This window comes from Stylophora pistillata, chromosome 2 (assembly GCF_964205215.1).
Source record: "Stylophora pistillata chromosome 2, jaStyPist1.2, whole genome shotgun sequence".
Lineage (NCBI taxonomy): Eukaryota > Metazoa > Cnidaria > Anthozoa > Scleractinia > Pocilloporidae > Stylophora > Stylophora pistillata.
Window position 1 is genome coordinate 2,713,853 of NC_142520.1, and position 18,781 is coordinate 2,732,633.

The following is an 18,781-nucleotide window of genomic DNA, read 5'->3' on the forward strand; positions in this document are numbered from 1 at the left end:
CTTTTCCGAAGAAAAGTAAAACTTTCACTAAAACCATCAGCTTTTCCCCATACCTTTGTCCTGTTGCTGTTCACCAGTTCTCAGTAACGTTCCGTTGGGAAAGTCTTGTCTTAAACCAGTACTTCCCCAGGTACGATCTGTGGCACTACTCAACTGAACTGTGGTCACCTGGGAATTCAAAATATATTTGAAGGCGTGATAACAGCGACCAATCAGAAGAAAGGAAAATACCCTGAAGAGCCAATGAGAACTCAAACGTAAACAAGCAAACCGCCTGAAGCGCGGGAAAACGCGGGACACCAAGTCGACATTGGTTTTAGTTTTACATCTGATTGGTCGAGGGAAGCGCGAGTTTTCCGGACCAATCAGAGAGGAAGGTGAAGTAAAACCACTGCAGTCCCGGATTATTTTCGACACTCAAATGAAAATTGCTCAAGAACACTTTTCAATTGCGTTTCGCAAAACCAGAGCCGAAGTGATTATAAGGGCTACTCAGCAAAAGTAACAAAACAAACAAACAAGGAACTAGGGAGATGGCAAAGCGAGAATAAATAAAAAGCCCATAGCTCGGGAAAATGGGGGTTTCCAAGTCGCAAATGGTTTAGATTTTGTATTTAATTGGTTAAGGAAGTGGCGAGAAATTTCTTTACCAATCACAGAACGAAGTAAAGCAAAATCAATGGATTCCTGGCTTACACCTTAAACAATCAGATACAATGAAATATATGAAGTTCATATATTTTGAACTGCGGTATTAGATACGTATGATGCACGATCCTCGCAGTAGATAGCGCTATTTAAGCAATAGCGAAAATCAGACCTGAAAAAAATTAGGCCTTTACGGGATTCGAACCACTGACCTCTGCGATACTAGTGCAGCGCTCTACCAATTGAGCTAACAAGCCAACTGGGAGCAGGCCGTTAAGTTGATTCGTAATAAACCCGTGAAAGTGATAAATCAGATACAATGAAATATACCAATTGAGCTTGTTAGCTCAATTGGTAGAGCGCTGCACTAGTATCGCAGAGGTCAGTGGTTCGAATCCCGTACAGGCCTGATTTTTTTCAGGTCTGATTTTCGCTATTGCTTAAATAGCGCTATCTACTGCGAGGATCGTGCATCATACGTACCTTAAACAATGTTTTATTAATATTTACCCGAAGCGGAGCCTGGGAACGTGTTGTCACGATTCCTGGGAGACTGGGTTCCAAAGCTGACGTCATGCTTTGCATTCCACCCTGGCAAAAAAGTTTACGTAAGGATTTTAAAACATGGTTCGCACAACAAAAGAGGGGAATAATTCACATCTTGTAACATGATCAGTACGCAAGAAAATGACCCAGAAACACACGAGGTGGAGAAAAGCTGGAAGTTTTCCACGAACCTGTTGTTCCATGAAATACAGTTCAGCTTTAGTTTTCTCGTCGCTCGACACAGGGATCCCATCGATGCACAAAAGGTTGGGCAAGCGGTAGACTAACAAAGGTCGGTGCAGAAGACGTCGAGTGACCTGGGATCGAATGAGCAAGAAGCGTGAGAGAGACATGGAGGACGCGTGTAAAGCATGATCAAATCGAAAAATCTATTGATGTGAAACACTGACGTTAAACGTCTGCGCATGTGTGAAAGTTGCAATGACTAGGTGGCGTACTTTCGTGCTGTGAGAACCGAGTTGTTTCATACGAGTTTCAAACAACCACACAATTTTTCCTTGTAAAGCTCAAAACAGAATGGTAAATCCTCAGGATACTCGTACTAGGTTAAACTTTGTGTTCGAAAAGTCTCAAGTTTTCCTGTTGCCTACCTTAAGTTTCTTTCTCCAGATTTCTATGAACGTTTCAATTTTCTTTCGCTCATTTTGTGAGACAACGGTTGATTCTTCCTTTGAAATTTTGCGCGGGAAATCGGCGCGCAGGCGGCCACAATTGATCCCCTCGCGTATGCCTGAAAATTGACCGCTGTGTTCTGTCGTGATTGATAAGAGGTTAAAGGTGCATAATGCGATAAGTCGACTTCAATCAACGTTAATGCAAGGCGCTATGAATGCAGAGGGAGCATGAATCAGTGCGAACCCTATGTTGTCATGTAATAGACACAATGAGTCAAGGACTATGTGAAACCCTAACCTACCGCGTTATTTATCACCGAAAGTTCAACCAGGTGCCTTAAACATTCCAACCTTTCCAACTCTGCTACATCCTTAAAATGAAAAGTTTCAGAGAAAATTAAAACAAAAACAGTTTTGAAAAAAAATGGCTTTCTAATTTGAGTAGATTTGGGAAGAATCAGTTGCAATGCTTGAAAAGCAATCGCCGTGAAATTACTGCGTAATACAAATGTTGAGGTAAGTTGAGATAGTGCGACATAACTTACTTGAATACGGTTCATTCCCAGGTACAACCGCTGAAGATTTTCGAGAGGCTCAAGGTTAGAAAGTTCTCTTATCCTGGAAAACGAGATAAAATGAAAAAATTTAAATTTTTTTTAGAGACCTACAGAGAATGTAGGAGACACGATGGCCTCTGCCTATTGCGCTAAACTCAGTGTCGAGAGGTCTGGGTTCGAGACTTGTTTAGGTCAATGTGTTGTGTTCTTGAGCAAAACACTTTGCCTCTCTCTACCCTAGGGTAAAAATGGGTACCGGCAAACAGTCAGGGAGGCCTGATAAAACGTTGGAAGGGGGGGTAACCTTGTGATGAACTGGCATCCCATCCAGGGGAAGGTAGTATTACTTCTTGTCGCTTCTTGCTATGGAAATTGGGATAAGCTTCGGTTGGATTGGCCACCTATTTTAAGTACAAACTTATAGAGGGAGATAGCATTTAGAAATACCTTTACGAAAGCCGCAGTGTTATTACTATCTCCTACACACTGTTATTCGATACTGTTTTTTTTTTTAGACATCATTTAAGACTGTACAAAACAAGCGCCAATCAAACTTTCTCTCTCAATTTTTCCCATAGCCGTTTCATGACATCAACAGTTCGCATGAAATTTTCTCGCCACACCACGCTTTTGCCGCAGTGTTGTTTTTGAGAACTTTAACCCTTTAACTCATAGGAATGACTGGAATCTAATCTCTTCTTACAATATCAACCTTGAATCAAATACAATGATCACGAGAAGAAAGAAAATGATTGTCACACAAATTCTCCTTGTGAGCACCATAGGTAATGCAAAGAGAACAGTATGGAGAATATGCATAATAATGTTGGTTGTAAAGGGTGAACAAAAAGGGGAAATAATCGATATGGAGGTTAACAACGCTAAAAATTATTTGACCTGTTTTCTTCCATATGTAACTCTGTTACATGCCATTGACTCACAAATGACGTGCTTGAAATATTCTGAAAAAGATCATTTATAACTGAAATAATTGAAACGAAAACCAGATAAACAGAAACAGTTCGACAAAAACAAGACTTCAACAAAACACCTTTCCCAGCCAAAAGTTACATTTGAATAAAGGCTGATAGTTTCTAAAGTTACATTTGTTACAAAGGAGATGTCACCTTGATCTTATTTCGATCCAAAACAAGCTCCCGAAGTTCTTGGAGTCCTTCGAGTCCTTCCACCTTGGTTATTTCATTTCCTACAAGAAAAATATTCTTGGCACAGACTTGCGACAACGAACGAAGCTACACATTGTCAATTCCACTAAGGTAGAATCACTGCACCTCGACTTTATCTTAAAGTTTCAAACAAAACTGTGGTACTAAAACATTCAGATACAAACCAAATAACAATTGTTTTCTGTTATGCTATCTGTTATGATGTTAAAGGTATTCCGAATTTTAAACCCTGGTGCGTGAACCTGCAAATGAAAGCAACTGAGTGGATGTTTTTGTGCCCAGACCCTTTCAACGTGTCATCCGCCATTTAGATTATGCAGATTACCACTAAACTTTCAGTCCCAGACTCTAATTCCCCGTTCCCCGTTCCTGATTTTAGTAACATCTGTACTGAGCAAAATTCTCATGTGGAACCGTTAATTATGTCAAAAATTACAATTTACCTTGCAAGAAAAGAGCTCTTAAGTTAGTTAGTCGTGACAAGTGAAGGGCCGCCATGTTGGTAATACCATTGTACCTGTCAACACACAAAGGAGAATAACACAGTTTGTCTAAAGTTTCGTTCCAGTAAAACAGAACTTCACCCCTGAAGTTCATACCACATTTACTTCATTCCAAAAGACGCTAAGAAAGTTTTTCTTACCCCAGGTGAAGAACCTCGAGATTGGGAAGGACTGGGGTGAAGTTCTCTGGGTTAGTAATCTCCAATCCCGAAGAGACATCACTGCCTCGTTTTGGTGCGTTTGCTGGTGACATTGCTTTAGGCTTTGCGACCACACACTCGATGTGATTATGATTTAGACAAAGGACCTGGGGAAGAAAAATTAACACAAATCTCATTGAGCTTGGTTTCCACAATTTTAGCAATAATAATTCCAACTCGATATATTTGTTCTTTTACTCTTCTGTTACAACAAACACCAACTATTCTAAAGTAGGTTTGTACATGCACATTTTATCATCTCAGTCTATGTGTTGGAGACATGGTGGTTTCATTGCCTACAACTATGAAGAGGGATAGATAGAGGGAGGTCTGGGTCAAAGCCCAGGCCTCCCTCTACCCATAAATGCCTGGATGGGATCATTTTTGTCAAATAAATCGCAGTTTGTTAAAAAAAATAGTTGGTGCTACCTCGGGTCATGTCGTACCTTGGGGTGGTACCCAGGGGTGGTATTCCCCAAGGGACTAAACTGGCCCCCCCTTGCTGTTTGCAGTACTTGTTAATAACCTGGCCAGGCAATGGAAGATCAGATCTAAATTAAATATGTCGACGACCTTTCAGTTGTAGAGATCATACCCAGGTGTTCCACTAGTGTTCTTCCGTTCATTGCAAGAGATTTATACTTATAAAATAATAATAATAAAAAAATAATAATAAATTATAAATTATACCCAGGTATTCCACTAGTGTTCTTCCATTCATTGCAAGAGATATTCATACTTATAAAATAATAATAATTAAAAAATAATAATAAATAATAAATTATACCCAGGTGTTCCACTAGTGTTCTTCCGTTCATGGCAAGAGATATTTATACTTATAAAATAATAATAATAAAAAAATAGTAATAAATAATAAATTATACCCAGGTGTTCCACTAGTGTTCTTCTGTTCATTGCAAGAGATATTTATACTTGTAAAATAATAATAATAAAAAAATAATAATAAATTATACCCAGGTGTTCCACTAGTGTTCTTCCGTTCATTGCAAGAGATATTTATACTTATGCTAACGAGTATGGCATGCGCCTTAACCTTGTGAAATGCAGGGAGATCTTTATCGACTTCTTGCACTATCAGCCGCAACATCCCCCTTCTTTACAGCTTTCTGGGTCTGAAATCGAGCGTGTCCACAAGTACAAGTTGTTTGGGGTGTTATGTTACTGATAATTTATGCTGGAATACGCACTGTGAGTACATTGTTCAGAGAGCTCGCAAACGCCTGTTCGCACTGCGTTGTCTGAAGAAGTCAGGTGTTTTGGAAAGGGAGTTAGTTATGGTGTATTCCAACATGATTCGTTCAGTGTTGGAGTATGCCTCCCCAGTTTGGGCAAACCTGCCTGATTATCTTAGCCTCCTAATTGAGAGTGTGCAGATAAAAGCCTTGGAAATAATCTTTCCTGGGCTTCCTTACAGGGACGCACTTGTGCTGTGTGGTCTTTGCACTCTCACTGATCGGCGTGCCGCTGTATTCACTAAGTTTATCCAGAGAGTTCGGGACACTGGTGTCCTTGCTAACTTGCTGCCACATCGCACAACAGTGTCCCATGGATACAATCTTCGCTCAGGCACTCTTGGAGATGATCCCGCTATGGCTTTTATTAACCGTCTCGATAAATTTAGTACATATAGCTATTCTTAGTTAAAATGTTTCATGTTATTGTATAGATATGATTCGTATCCTGACCACTCTTGTAATTTAGCTGTAAGCTACAAAAAGAGTAATTAAACTGATGATTATGATGATTATGATGATTATGATTATTATTATCATTATTATTATTATTATTATTATTATTATTAAACGACTGGCAATTCGAAGATATTCCTTCCAAATGTGCTTGTGGGGACGTGTTCACAGTGGACCATGCAATGGTCTGCAAAAAGGGTGGCTTTATTATACAGCGCCACAACGAACTTAGAGACTTAGAAGCTGAGCTTTTAGGAATTGTCTGCAAAGATGTGGAAATCGAACCCCAACTCCAAGACACGACAGGAGAGCAATAAAACAGTGGTTCCAACATGGCGCAAGATGCAAGGCTAGACATTCATGCTCGTGGTTTCTGGGAACACAATCGATCTGCATATCTCGATATTCGAGTTTGTCACCCAAACGCTGAATCGTACAGAAATCTGAAACCGCAGCAGATTTACCGCATGCATGAGAAAGAGAAGAAACATTCCTACTCAAGACGTGTTCTAGACATCGAACATGGTTCATTTACACCTCTTGTGTTTACTTCGACTGGTGGAATGGGCCAAGAATGTTTGAGATATCACAGTCGCCTTGCAGAACTCATTGCAGACAAGAAAGGAGGACACTAATCAAAGAAAATTTCCTGGATCAGGGTAAAAACTTCGTTTGCATTATTTAAGATCCGCCCTAATCTGCCTAAGAGGATCCAGAACAATTAGAAGGCCCAAATTGGATTTTCATGTAGACCTAGATATTCAAAGTTCAGAGGCTGCCATTTGTTAGTTAGTTTCTTTTTTTTTTTAATAATTTGTTAGTCGACATTTTCATGTATTTTTCGATTTTTAAGGATTTTATCTTTATTTGTTTGTAAATATTTTTGATGATTAGAGTGAATTATCGTTATCATAGTGTGTATCGTCTAGTTTTTCTTACATTTTTATTAGACATTTTAACACATTTTTTTCGATTTTCAAGCATTTTATCGTAATTTTTGTTATAATTTTTTGTGATTATGGTGAATAAAGGATTATTTTAAAAAAAATATTATTATTATTATCATTATTATTATTATTATTATTATTATTATTATTATTATCGTAAGTCCTTACCTTAAGACTGACGAGGTTCACCAAGCCGCCAAATGAAGTGAGCGAGTTGTGTTCAAGATTAACACTGAAAGCGTGAAAGAACAACATTGATTCGTTAGGAAACAAAGAAAATTGTATAATGGTTTTTACAAGTCAACAAGGGGGATGCAGTTTTTGAATAAAATTACTTCCAGATCGTTCGAGCACAGTTTGTAGGGTGAATTTTCGACAACTAATTGCTCTCCTCTTTTACGCTCGTTGTCAGTGTCCTCTTCCTATCTCGGAAGGGAAAAGAGAAGACCCTAGAAAGGAGTCTTCCCACAAATCCAAACGCATAAGAAAGTTATTTTGCGGCACAAAACGAGGCCTGGTACCTACCTTCTTAAGTTAACAAAGGCGTCTTTAGTTCCAAGATCCACAGTTCTTAGTGAGCTGTGAGGTAAGTCAAGTTCTCTGAGCTCGGAGAAGTTTGAGTGTCCCAAACGTTCGGCGATAAAATCAGGAGTTAGCCTGAGATACAAAACACGAGGGAATATGATGAGCCAATCTTTCTCACGGCACTTTTTCTTTGGTTAGGTGACAGTCCTTCGAAACTTAGCCTTTTTTTTCCAATCACAAAACGAGGTTACTGACCTTCCTCCAAACATATCTTTGGCCAGACTTCCCTCTGAAGTTTCCTTGAAAACATTAATAATAACAACGTAAATTTTCGCCGTTTGAAAAAAACAAAACACAAAAATCGAATTCTATCTTAGAAGAGAAAACAAGAAAACTATCTCAAAATCACTAAGGAAAAAGGATTTAATTTCAAAGAAAACACTAGTTTTCTCCACTTTCTTAATCGTCGAAGGCTACGAGGAAACTTAAAACATGGATGCGAAACTGTCACGCGAAAGTTACAATGCCGTCAAAATGTACGGTATAGATTCCCAATTATTCCAAAGAACTTTTTCTCAACCAAATTAATCAACGTTTTTGAGCTCTGTGGACCGCAAAGAGATGATTTATTATTTCTCATATGATGTAGGGATTCGTCATACCACAGCCAGTCCATCCAATGCCTTGAGTGACGCCAGGTGATAAATGACGAACAAACGGTAGTTCTGACCAGCGGTAGACATAGGATTGCCACACAGGTCAAGAATAAGAAGACTGGGGAGAGTCTGCGAAAAAGAAGAGATCTAGTTCAGCAACATATCAAGAAAAATAACCCTTTACACCCTTATGTCAGTGCGAATATTCTCCACACTTTTCTCTCTGCATTTCCTAAGGTGCTGACGATGAGAGTTTGTTTAAAGGGATCCTCCACTGTTTTCGAAAATATCGCTTAAAATGCTCTTTAAGTGTCCAAAAGTAGATTTTTCGGAAAGAAAAATGTTCTCTCCCCTTAGATTTTTTGTTTTGACCTCTCAAAAGAGGCCTTCGTGACCAGTTCGAACGTCCCGCGATCACCATTTTGATCGGCGCGCAAGGCTCTCTGGGGTGATGACGTAAAATGGTTGCTCGATCCCCTTGCCCTCGGTAAAATTAGTAGCAAAATGCCGCATTGCGTTGCTTTTGAGTGTAGTATTCAAGCTAAAAACAGGAAAGGGGTAAAACTCTTCAAAGCAATGCTGTTCGAAGTGCTTCGGACACAGACGGGAGTCTTTGGGCAAGGATGTCCATCCAACAGCATGATTCCAAGCTCGTCGAATCGCTGCATCATTCGAAAAATTGTGGAAACGAATTTTGGGATCGTTTTTCCTGTTTTTAGCTTGAATACTACACTCAAAAGCAACGCAATGCGGCATTTTGCTACCAATTTTGCCGAGGGCAAAGGAGTCGAGCAACCATTTTACGTCATCACCCCAGAGAGCCTTGCGCGCCGATCAAGATGGCGATCGCGGGACGTTCGAACTGGTCATGAAGGCCTCTTTTGAGAGGCCAAAACAAAAAATCTAAGGGGAGAGAACATTTTTCTGTCCGAAAAATCTACTTTTGGACACTTAGAGAGCATTTTAAGCGCTACTTTCGAAAACAGTGGAGAATCCCTTTAACAGTCAACGGTTTAGTTGTTGATCGTTTCCTTTATTCTCATAGGCCCAATATGTGACTCAAGGGTGATATTGTAAGGAGAAATTGGATGCTGGTCACTCATAGGGATCATTCCTTCTTTACCTTTAGATTAAAAACCTCCCGTATGTTCGCCAGTTTGTTGTTTCCTATGTAAAGCTCCTGGAGGCTGTGACAATTCTGGAAAGGTAGATATATTGCAAAAAAAAAAAAACAAATTAGAAAGTCTTAGGCTTCATTTTTTAAGAAAATCAATCTCTTTAAAATCTCGATTTAAAATTAATGACAAGCCGTAATGCATCTTTCAGTGATGATAATACTGTACATACCTGTAAGCCACGAAGGTTAGATATGGCGTTGTTTTCCACTGATAAATATCTCAATTGAGGAAGTTTCTCCAACATTCCGGAGTCGAGAGAAGTGAGTTGATTTCCAGCCAGACTTAGCCATGTTAACTTGGACTGCTTGCTTAACCCTTACAGAAACCCAAAGAAATTGATCTAACATGGGCTGCGATTGGTTTGTTCCGTGTCTTAGAAAAGAGCATTAACACTGATTGACCTACTGAACCTTTACCCAACGCTGTATTTGATGCTGATTGCATCTAATACGGGAGAAGACATGTTTGACAAACACTGAACTTTACCTTCAAATTTGTTGATACAGTTGTTTTCGACAGAAAGCTCCTCCAAATGAACACAAGACTCGAGACCCTGAAGAAAAAAAGTTTATTTACATATTTATGAAAGTTTTGACAAGAACTTTGGCGCACGCTTCGGAGCGCATTTTCATTGACGGACTACAATGATTGGCTTTATCGCTCATCCGATCAGATCTCGATGACGCACTAATCTCTCGTTGCCCAAAGTGCAGTCTTTGCAGGAAATTAACTAAAGTTTTTAAACTGCTCAGTAAAATTTCAAAAAGTCATAAAAAAAACAGACAGAGAACTGGAAGAAAGTCAAATGAATAAAGGCTGATAGTTTCGAAAGAAACTGTTTGGGGCTGCGTCGGTGGGAGTAACGAAATAATTTGGATATATCAACAAAGTTGAAATGGTAAATTAGCCACCGTAATGATTACAAAAGCTGACGTTTCGAGCGTTAGCCCTTCGCTACAAGACGTTAGCCCTTCGCAGCTGACGTTTCGAGCGTTAGCCCTTCGCTTCGACGAAGGGCTAACGCTCGAAACGTCAGCTTTTGTAATCATTACGGTGGCTAATTTACCATTTCAACTTTGTTGATATATCCAAATTAGAAGAAAGTCAAATTTTCAGTTGTTCACGCACCTCAATCTTAGTAAGATCGTTGTTGTTGAAAGATGCCCATCGTAAATTTTCCAGTTGCTCCATGTTCGCTAACTTTCCAAGATGTTGGTTGTCGAGGTTCACCGTTGTAACCTGAAACGCAGGAAAATAATTGTACGTATCAGACCTCAACCTAAACGGCTTAACCTGCTCCTGACCCTCGGCTGAGGAGGGGGGTGGGTCGAAGGAAAGGCAGTACGATTCTTTCTTCTAGTCCTCCCTCGCCAGTGATGTAAGACAAAAAGGAGGGGGTGGGGGGTGGGGAATGAGGTACGACGCCTCTGCCAAGTCCTCCTTCCTTTCTGCAATGGCTTTCATTTTCACATGCATAACTTTCCTGGTCAAAGCAAAAGAAAGCCTTGAACCTACTATTGTAACACTGTTTAAGATGAGTCATGTCATTTTGTCCAAATACCTTGATAAACCATTGACTGTCATCGTCTTGTAACGTAACAGGTCTGTTTTGACTGCTGGCCAGGATAGCTTGGGCAGTCGGCACCAGGCTCAGTGTACGAGGTTTGCTGTGATCTGTCCGAGCATGCGCAAGAATCGCGAAAGAAGAAGGGCGGGAAGCGGCCGCCATCTTTAACGCTGTTGTCATCTCGTCGTCAGTGACTTGAACTCCATCCAAGTACTCCAGGTTTTTCAGTCTTCCAAGAGCTCGCATTCTTAAACTTTCGGGCTAGGAAATGACAATATTTTCCTGACTTCTATTATCTCAAAGCATCCACTTAGAGTCAGAAAGGGCGGTGATTAGCTCCTAAACCCGACGGGGTCATTGTGCTATGGTCTTTGGCAAGACGCGGTGGCTTAATGATTAGTGCGCTGAACTCGAGAGGTCTGGGTTCAAGAGAAGCTTGATGAAATGCTGGGGGGGGGGGGTAACCTAACCATGCACTGGCATTCCATCCAGGGGGGAGTGGCACAACTCCTAATCGCTTCATGCTCAGGAAACCAGGATGAGCTCCAGCTGCAGGAGGGGACGGGGGAGGGGAGGAGGGCGCTTGGCTTGAGTACAGACTTTGGTAAGACACTCAGCCCTCGCAGTAACTCTTTCCACTGAGGAGTCAGAGTAGGTACCAGCAAACTGTCAAAAATTTTCATGAAATGTTGGAGGGATGGGTAGCTTGTGATGACTAGCATCCCATCCAGGGGGGAGCAGTAATAAGCTTTGACAGTTTCAGTCATAAGGTTTCTTAGACGTAACCCCGCCTTCTTTCTGCATATTGCTTAATCACTTATGTATGCGTAAAAACTATTCATGTCGCACCTTTTGCCAGGGATTACTGCGCGTGTCCAGGTAAGTAAGGGAGATCACGTGTTTTCTCATAATGCCCAGTTCCTCTCGGGTGTGCATCAAAAGGTTCCAACTCACATCTAAATGCTTCAGACGATTGCAGCCCTGGGAAGACACACAACACTTTGTCAATCGCTTTACACCGGCAAAGTCTCTATTTAAAGTTTTGCTCATATAACACCACATCACCTGTCTACACACACCTTAAATCCCTCCAAGGTTGTGATTTTGTTAAAACTGACGTCGAGATACTCCAAGAAAATCTGCAAAACAAAAACAAGGAATATTCCTAAGATCAGCAATACATTTGTTGGAAAATACTAAAAAAAGAAGCTATGAAAAATAGCTAGGTTTGCTGTATTATGCAACCTTTTCGACACAACAAAGTAGCAAAACGAACATTTTTTTTTTTTTTTTAATTTTAGGATTTGTACCAAGTACTGGAGCAGAAACAATAGGACATGGGTCCCCTATGAGGTTTAAGCTCCAACAAACCCACTAATCCCACCCCAGGGGAGGACATCCATCACACAGTAATCTCGTGCGTGGGAAATTAACGTCTCCTACCCCTAACCCTGCAGGAGACGGGACATCCATTTATTCGTCCTTATCCGAGAAGACTAGAATATCTAACCATTTCTTGATGTTATAGAAAGGTAGCATATTCTTCTCAATCATTTTAAGACCTTGAGTGTTGCTCCGGCCGGGGCTCGAACCCTCGACCTCCCGCACAACAGTCCAGCGCTCTATCCATTGAGCTTACAGGGAGAATATGTCGAAAAATCAAGAGCTTCTTTTAGTTCGCGATCATTTCCTTTATTCTCATTACATTAATGCGGGTGACAATGTTGGGAGAAATTGGATCCTTAACACTCTTAGGGATTAGAGGGTCAAATTGCATTGTCATGGGGCATTCAAACCTAAAATTTCTCCAGTGAGAACAGTATGGAGAATATGGACACTGATGTCAGGTGCTAAGGGTTAAAGAACTTTGTAAGCCTAAAACAAAACTGAAAAATAACATTCTGATTGGTTAAAACTTAGTCTTACCATGTGACCAATATCATCCAATCGTGTTAGTTCATTAAAGCTGACTGTCAGTCTCTTGAGCGCCGTCATACAGCTCACGAGCTGTAGGCGGCTCAGACCGTTACCATGGAGATTTAAGCACTGACAGAGAAAGAATGGATGGAAAGTAGGACGACTCAGTTCTAAACTACTTGAGAAAAGTCAAATGGGAAGTCTAAAAACTAGCGTTAAGTTACTTACAACAATATGTTCCAGACACTCCACATTACACCTTTTAAACAACAGTTCTTCTGTTAGAGCAATTAACCTGAAAACAGAGACGAAAGTAGACAAAAATATCTTATCTCCTTACCCTCCCTTCCCTTCCTACCCACCCTACCAAAAGATGCTTTATTACCTTGGTCTTGGTGGAATAACAGGTTCCATGTTTAAAACATCCTCACCAGGAATGTTTTCTTTCTCTTCTCCAGGCTCCCCGTTCTGTTTACGACTTGTTGTGGCCAAATCCCCGTAATAATAAATAAACGTAGACTTGGGTTTCACCTGAGGAACAAGTTTGGTCAATCAATAGAGGTAAAGAATGAGTATGACTAGCACGAGAATGACTGGTAAGCCCTCATAGATAGCACTTCAGCCAACGGATGTATGAGTCCTTGAGTAACGCGAGCCAGCGGGAGGTCCGCAAAGGTCTGGAACTGATCATTAGCACCAGACACACACCAAGGAAACCCCTCCCCAACTCGTCACAAATCCTCCCGCGGGCGGAAAAACGAGCGTTCCGCAGCGATAATAACAAGACTAACAGTTATTAGCTATCTTTTTCGTAACTAAAACCATCGTTCCAAGGTCTCAACTGTAGTATTAATGGGCCTTTATCGAGTTCCAAGATGCCTCATTTTTTAAAACTGAGGCTAAGTACAAAACTCGTACTTTGGTCAAAGGGCAGAAGGATTAGGTTCCAATGATTCCAAAAGCAATGGTTTCAATAGCTAATAATAAATAATAAATAAATAATAATATTGAAAATTAAAGAGCTCGCTAAATTAAATGCACGAGGCAAAACCACCCAAAATAGTAAATGTGTAGTACGATGAAACTCCTGTTAGAAGACAAAAAAACCCTGAAATTTGGTTCCCGATTTTGAATGGCAAAAGTTTCAGGAAAATTAATTTCGGAATTATTTTCGTCACTTGACTGAAAACTGCCAAATGAAGACTTATGGAACTCGCCGCACCAACATTAACGAAAAATTAACGAAATATCTTTCCGTGCCTTGGTAATGTATTCAAAATCCACCACGTACTCAGGTAATACCATCTCGTGATCAAACACGAACCACGCACACTGCCGCGCGATGCACTCGCAAATCGTGCCCATAACTGGTTTCTTTATTGTCGATTCAGGTCTGCCCGGACAGTTCTCGTGTTTTCGCGCTCGAAATACCGAGTCTGCTCCGCGATATGTTGTTCTGGTGATTCTAATCAAACAGAAACATAAATACATTTAGTTAGTAAAGGAACATTATTGCCTCTTAGAGGCCTTCGACTTTGTCGAGATCCTCGCAGTATAAATGGGACAAACTCTGCTATATCGCTGCTTCCGTGAGTTGGCAAGGTTCAAGTGAGTTAATTGCGCGTTCCGACTTGTTGGCCCTGCAGAAAAATCGGGCCCTCGAGTATCGGAATATCCCGCCTAGGGTCCGCAAAAATCCCACATGCGGGATCCTTTTGACGGCACTTTTATTAACAGAACAGAAAGTCAGAACTGAGAAGACATAGGAAAAATTTCTTCAGTTTTCTGACAATAAATCACACTTTTTAGGTCCCATCAGACTGCCAGGTACGTTCATCGGGGTTGTTCAGGCCACACTTCGTCTACGTACGGCCATTTTATTCGGGGCGAGCTTGGTTTTAAGCTCAGTTGATAATTAGGAGCTTCAGGGTTCAATTCTGCCCTGGTTATTAAGCAACTACATGGCTTTCAAACATACAGACAAAAGTTGCTCTCAATGTTAATTTCTGACATACTTGTTTTCATTTTTTGCTGGCACGACTTTTCCGACAAACACTTTGGCTACAATCAGCTGACCTAAACACAAAAAAAGAAGTAAAACAGATAACAAAAAAATTAACTCAGCACACGTTACACAAACTTTAAAACTTTTCCGCACTACGGGCTAGGGATTAGAAAAATAAATAAAAAACAAATAAATAGAAATATAAAATGCGGTGAAACAACTTGAGCAGCTCAACAACACCAAGATGCTTGTTAACCCTTTCCACCCTAACATCAGAATGCAAATTCTCCATACTGTTCTCTATGCATTTCCTAAGGAGCTGACAAGGAGAATTTGCTTAACAATCAAGAGCTTTTTTAGTTGGTGATCACATTTCCTTTATTCTTGTGACTTTAATATTTGATTTGAAGGCGATATCGTTAGGTGAAATGAGTAGCCAGTCAACTTTAGGAGTCAAAAAGTAAATAAAAGAAGAATTTTCACTTCCAGTTTGCGTGTCACGGGTTTTTCCGGCGCGTTATTCGTATTAAGAAATTCATCTTTATTCCGATCCGAAAGAAGGTCACAACAGCGACTAAAGAACGAACAACGAAACTGCGAGGTTAATAGTTAGATGATGCAATAGGAGAGCACGTGTAATTCCCTAGAGACTGTCACATGATCTTATCCAACGAATCACATTACATGATTATTATTTCTCCAACAACTTGTACTCAACTTTGCGTAGTTGGATAATAATGGTAAGTGATGTTTCTTCAACTGTATTTACGTTAATATTACCTCTACGTGGATACTTTTATGCGCTGTCTCTATAATCTTACCATGTCTAAACGGACACTGGTCAGTACTTCCTCTATCTCTGGCCCGTTTCCGGAGAAAATCCACCCTTGATCTATCACAGACACTAACACTGTTAGCCAGTGGCACTCCGCCATCTTCATTTACGCTCTGTAAAAGTAAACAGCGAATTTATCGCACAAAACTGGCACCATGGCCAACCACACGGGCAACCAGTTTTGCTGACAAGAAATTCAAAGGACTGATTGCAGAGACAACCAAACTTCAAGAAAATACTTCCAAACCCAGTCAAGAAACAAATCCTCTAAGAGCGTATTTAAATTAAGTATCTTGAGTCCAAAACCAAAATTATCACTCCAGTCAACCAGAGAGAGGGAAATGTTACAACGAGCCAGTGAGAATTAAAAAGTAAAAATGCGCGGGAAAACGTGGGTGACCGCGGGTGAGAAAGCTTGCTCGCGCAAGCTTTCTCGAACAATCACAGAGCAAAGTAAAACCCCGGATTACTTTCGATACTGTTGAAAATGTCTCTGAATCTTAAGTTGGAACAACTACACTAGAAATCTTCAATGAGTTTCGGAAGACATCCGATCTCACATTGGTTTTGCTTTCTTTAACTCGATGATTGACACTAAAAAATCGCGCCAACCACTAAAATGACGAAAACCGCCAAAACTTCACCAATTCCGACTTGGTAACTCGTATTTTCTCGCTCTTACGGCCGTTTCTTATTGGCTCTTTACGACACCAGTCTTTCTTCTGATTGGCCAATTTTCATAACTTAAGATTTGGTTTTAAGATAGAGTCAAAAAGAGCTGTTATAAAAGTACAGTCTTCTGAACGTACCTCATAAACCTGCGCTGGACGAAATCCTTCTTCCAATACTCTTATCGGTTCACCATTTCCATCCAGCAGAGCAGGGTTCCACATAAAGAACAGATATTCTAGAAGCCTTTTGTATGATCTTCCCCTAGCCAAAGATGTCAGCAATTCATTAAGGCGGTTTCTTTTAGATCTTTCATTATTAAACAACCAATGTAATACAACTTTGCCGGCTCGGAGGTCCGTATAATGAAAAATTATGACACAGGTCATAGTAATTGCGCCCGCGGCAGCAGCTCTCAGGTCTGGGGTCACAGTTTTCTAATCGACCTTCTACCTTTTCGAATCGACCTTCTACAGTGAGTCGGAGTTGGGGGGGGGGGCGGGGGGAGATCACATGCTTTTCAGTCGTCTTTAACATAGTTTAAAAGGGGGGAAATAGACAATTGACGATAAATCCTATCATAACACAAACAAAATCTTCGGACTCTCCTCCAGGCGACATAAAATGAGGGGTCCTTTTTCAATGATTTGTTCGTGTTTCTCAATGTTTTCATTGTTCTCACTCTCGTCTGTATCATCAGAGAAGAAAACATGAATTCTTAGTACGCCACTAGAGGCAATGCAATTCCAAGAAGTAGCGAGTGTAACCATAAGAAGCTAACTTTAAGTACAACAAAACTGTTTCCATTTTTTTAACCACATGTTCAAAAACTCACGAAGGCGTTACCGTGACAACGGGAAGAGATACACATATCCAGACCGCACTTAAACCACTCAAATTGTAGCATTTGATATCATACACTCTTGGGAGAAACAGAAAACTTATCTTCTTAAGTGTTCACATACTGAGTTAGTTCCGAAATGTCATCCCGGTGCAATATCTGATCAAGTTTATCATCAAATCTCGTTCTCAAGATTCTGTTATGGATTCTTGTGATCCTGTGCACCTTAATTCCAGAAATTCCTAAACCCTGAAATTAACAAGAACTCAAAATAAGCTATCTTTAATCAGAAAATAGAGCTGTTTTCAACTGACATCGAAAATAATCACGGATTCCTTTGGTTTTGATGCGCCCCCATCCCCTCCCCCCCGAAATTTTAGAGAGTTCATTCCATTACAGCCAATGAGAGAGAGGGAAATGTTACAACGAGCCAATGACAACTAATACACCCGTTTGTCGGTGTAATGCTGACAACTGCTTAAAGTTGAACAATGGCTTGGTTGCCATAGTAACCTCCCTGCTGCTAGCGAGACTGCTCATCCTAACGAGGCTTCGCTGACGAAGGGTTAACGCTCAAAACGTCAACTTTGAAACTTTTTCCGGTGGCCAATTTATATTATCAACTCAGTTGATAAAACTAAAATCGCCTTGTTGTACTCCTCCACCGACGCAGCACGACATGTTTCTTTAGAGTTTACCTCCTTTATTTATTGCTTTACTCGCCTCCTCTGTCTCTACCTTAACGGCACTTACCCTCTAATACTAGAGACAAAATTAAACAATAAAAAAAAAAAGGTTGCAATTCTCACCGAGTAGTCTCCAACACAGAACCTTGAAAAAACCAGATCATGGCAGGATTTGTACCTACCAAAAATAAAACAGTTTTGATCATGCATCATTCATGCTAAAGAAATCACCAGGGTCCCAGTTGTTCGAAGGGCGAATGACGCCATTCATCTGATAAATCGCTATTCAGCGGATAAGTGTTCACAAAGCGGACTGCAATGGTCGTTTGTAACTCGTGTAAGCAACTTGGTTCTAGCAGCCTGACAGCACGCTAAATAGTCATGCCACAGCAGCAAAAAGAGTGTGCATGCTCCACTAACCTAACTCCAACCACCATGTTACGGATGCTGTACTTCAATAGCTAAATTCACAGCTGTTACCACACTATTTTTTTGGTTGTGTAGGATATGTGACGGAGGACGTTCGGCGGAAACTCTCCTGAAAACGGCAGCCTTATCTGTTTTGGTTTGGGCTTATTCCCGTGTAATGAAAACAAAAAATGGGAATTTTAAACCTACCGCCATTTCATCTCGGTATTGTTACTATGGAAATACTGTTGTGCATAAAACTTCTCCTGTGTTCACGCGCACTTTTTTTTTTGCTTTTTTTAGTCAATACAATGTTTGCACATGTGCCGATGCTTGAGCGCTGTGTTAGCGATTCCTAGGTTCCTCGTTCATTGCTATTCATGATTTAGACGGTAAAATAGTTTGGTACCAAGGATCTGTTTGTTTGCCGTCTTCAAAGCGGACATTTCCTCCAGTCTCCAACTCCAACAAAAGCCGCTGAACTGTCATCTCGGACACATTATTGACTTGTTCACAACTCTCCTGATGGCACTGATTAATTCTGAAAGAAAAAAAAAAGAAG

At 40.5% G+C, this 18,781-nt stretch overlaps 1 protein-coding gene across 3 annotated transcripts in view; it reads right to left on the bottom strand.

Annotated features, from left to right (window-relative positions):
* Window positions 1–18,781, bottom strand: part of LOC111326557 (leucine-rich repeat-containing protein 9-like) — a 30,960-nt gene that overhangs the window by 1,748 nt on the left and 10,431 nt on the right. For 2 of the 3 annotated variants that reach the window (XM_088747594.1, XM_088747593.1), the window contains 30 exons: window positions 18,629–18,760; window positions 17,935–17,989; window positions 17,250–17,374; window positions 16,425–16,548; window positions 15,602–15,728; window positions 14,791–14,851; window positions 14,036–14,240; window positions 13,161–13,306; window positions 13,004–13,070; window positions 12,785–12,904; window positions 11,938–11,997; window positions 11,708–11,839; window positions 10,853–11,119; window positions 10,420–10,530; window positions 9,778–9,844; window positions 9,461–9,606; window positions 9,237–9,311; window positions 8,120–8,242; window positions 7,713–7,756; window positions 7,458–7,589; window positions 7,101–7,164; window positions 4,217–4,383; window positions 4,017–4,090; window positions 3,514–3,593; window positions 3,284–3,348; window positions 2,375–2,447; window positions 2,132–2,200; window positions 1,386–1,511; window positions 1,159–1,239; window positions 54–168 (listed from right to left, as the gene is read on the bottom strand). In XM_088747594.1, the coding sequence (XP_088603720.1) occupies window positions 54–168; window positions 1,159–1,239; window positions 1,386–1,511; window positions 2,132–2,200; window positions 2,375–2,447; window positions 3,284–3,348; window positions 3,514–3,593; window positions 4,017–4,090; window positions 4,217–4,383; window positions 7,101–7,164; window positions 7,458–7,589; window positions 7,713–7,756; window positions 8,120–8,242; window positions 9,237–9,311; window positions 9,461–9,606; window positions 9,778–9,844; window positions 10,420–10,530; window positions 10,853–11,119; window positions 11,708–11,839; window positions 11,938–11,997; window positions 12,785–12,904; window positions 13,004–13,070; window positions 13,161–13,306; window positions 14,036–14,240; window positions 14,791–14,851; window positions 15,602–15,728; window positions 16,425–16,548; window positions 17,250–17,374; window positions 17,935–17,989; window positions 18,629–18,760 (3,233 nt within the window). Of the gene's footprint in view, window positions 1–53; window positions 169–1,158; window positions 1,240–1,385; window positions 1,512–1,805; window positions 1,967–2,131; window positions 2,201–2,374; window positions 2,448–3,283; window positions 3,349–3,513; window positions 3,594–4,016; window positions 4,091–4,216; window positions 4,384–7,100; window positions 7,165–7,457; window positions 7,590–7,712; window positions 7,757–8,119; window positions 8,243–9,236; window positions 9,312–9,460; window positions 9,607–9,777; window positions 9,845–10,419; window positions 10,531–10,852; window positions 11,120–11,707; window positions 11,840–11,937; window positions 11,998–12,784; window positions 12,905–13,003; window positions 13,071–13,160; window positions 13,307–14,035; window positions 14,241–14,790; window positions 14,852–15,601; window positions 15,729–16,424; window positions 16,549–17,249; window positions 17,375–17,934; window positions 17,990–18,628; window positions 18,761–18,781 lie in introns of those variants that run through there. The other variant, XM_088747595.1, reaches the window with a different exon arrangement.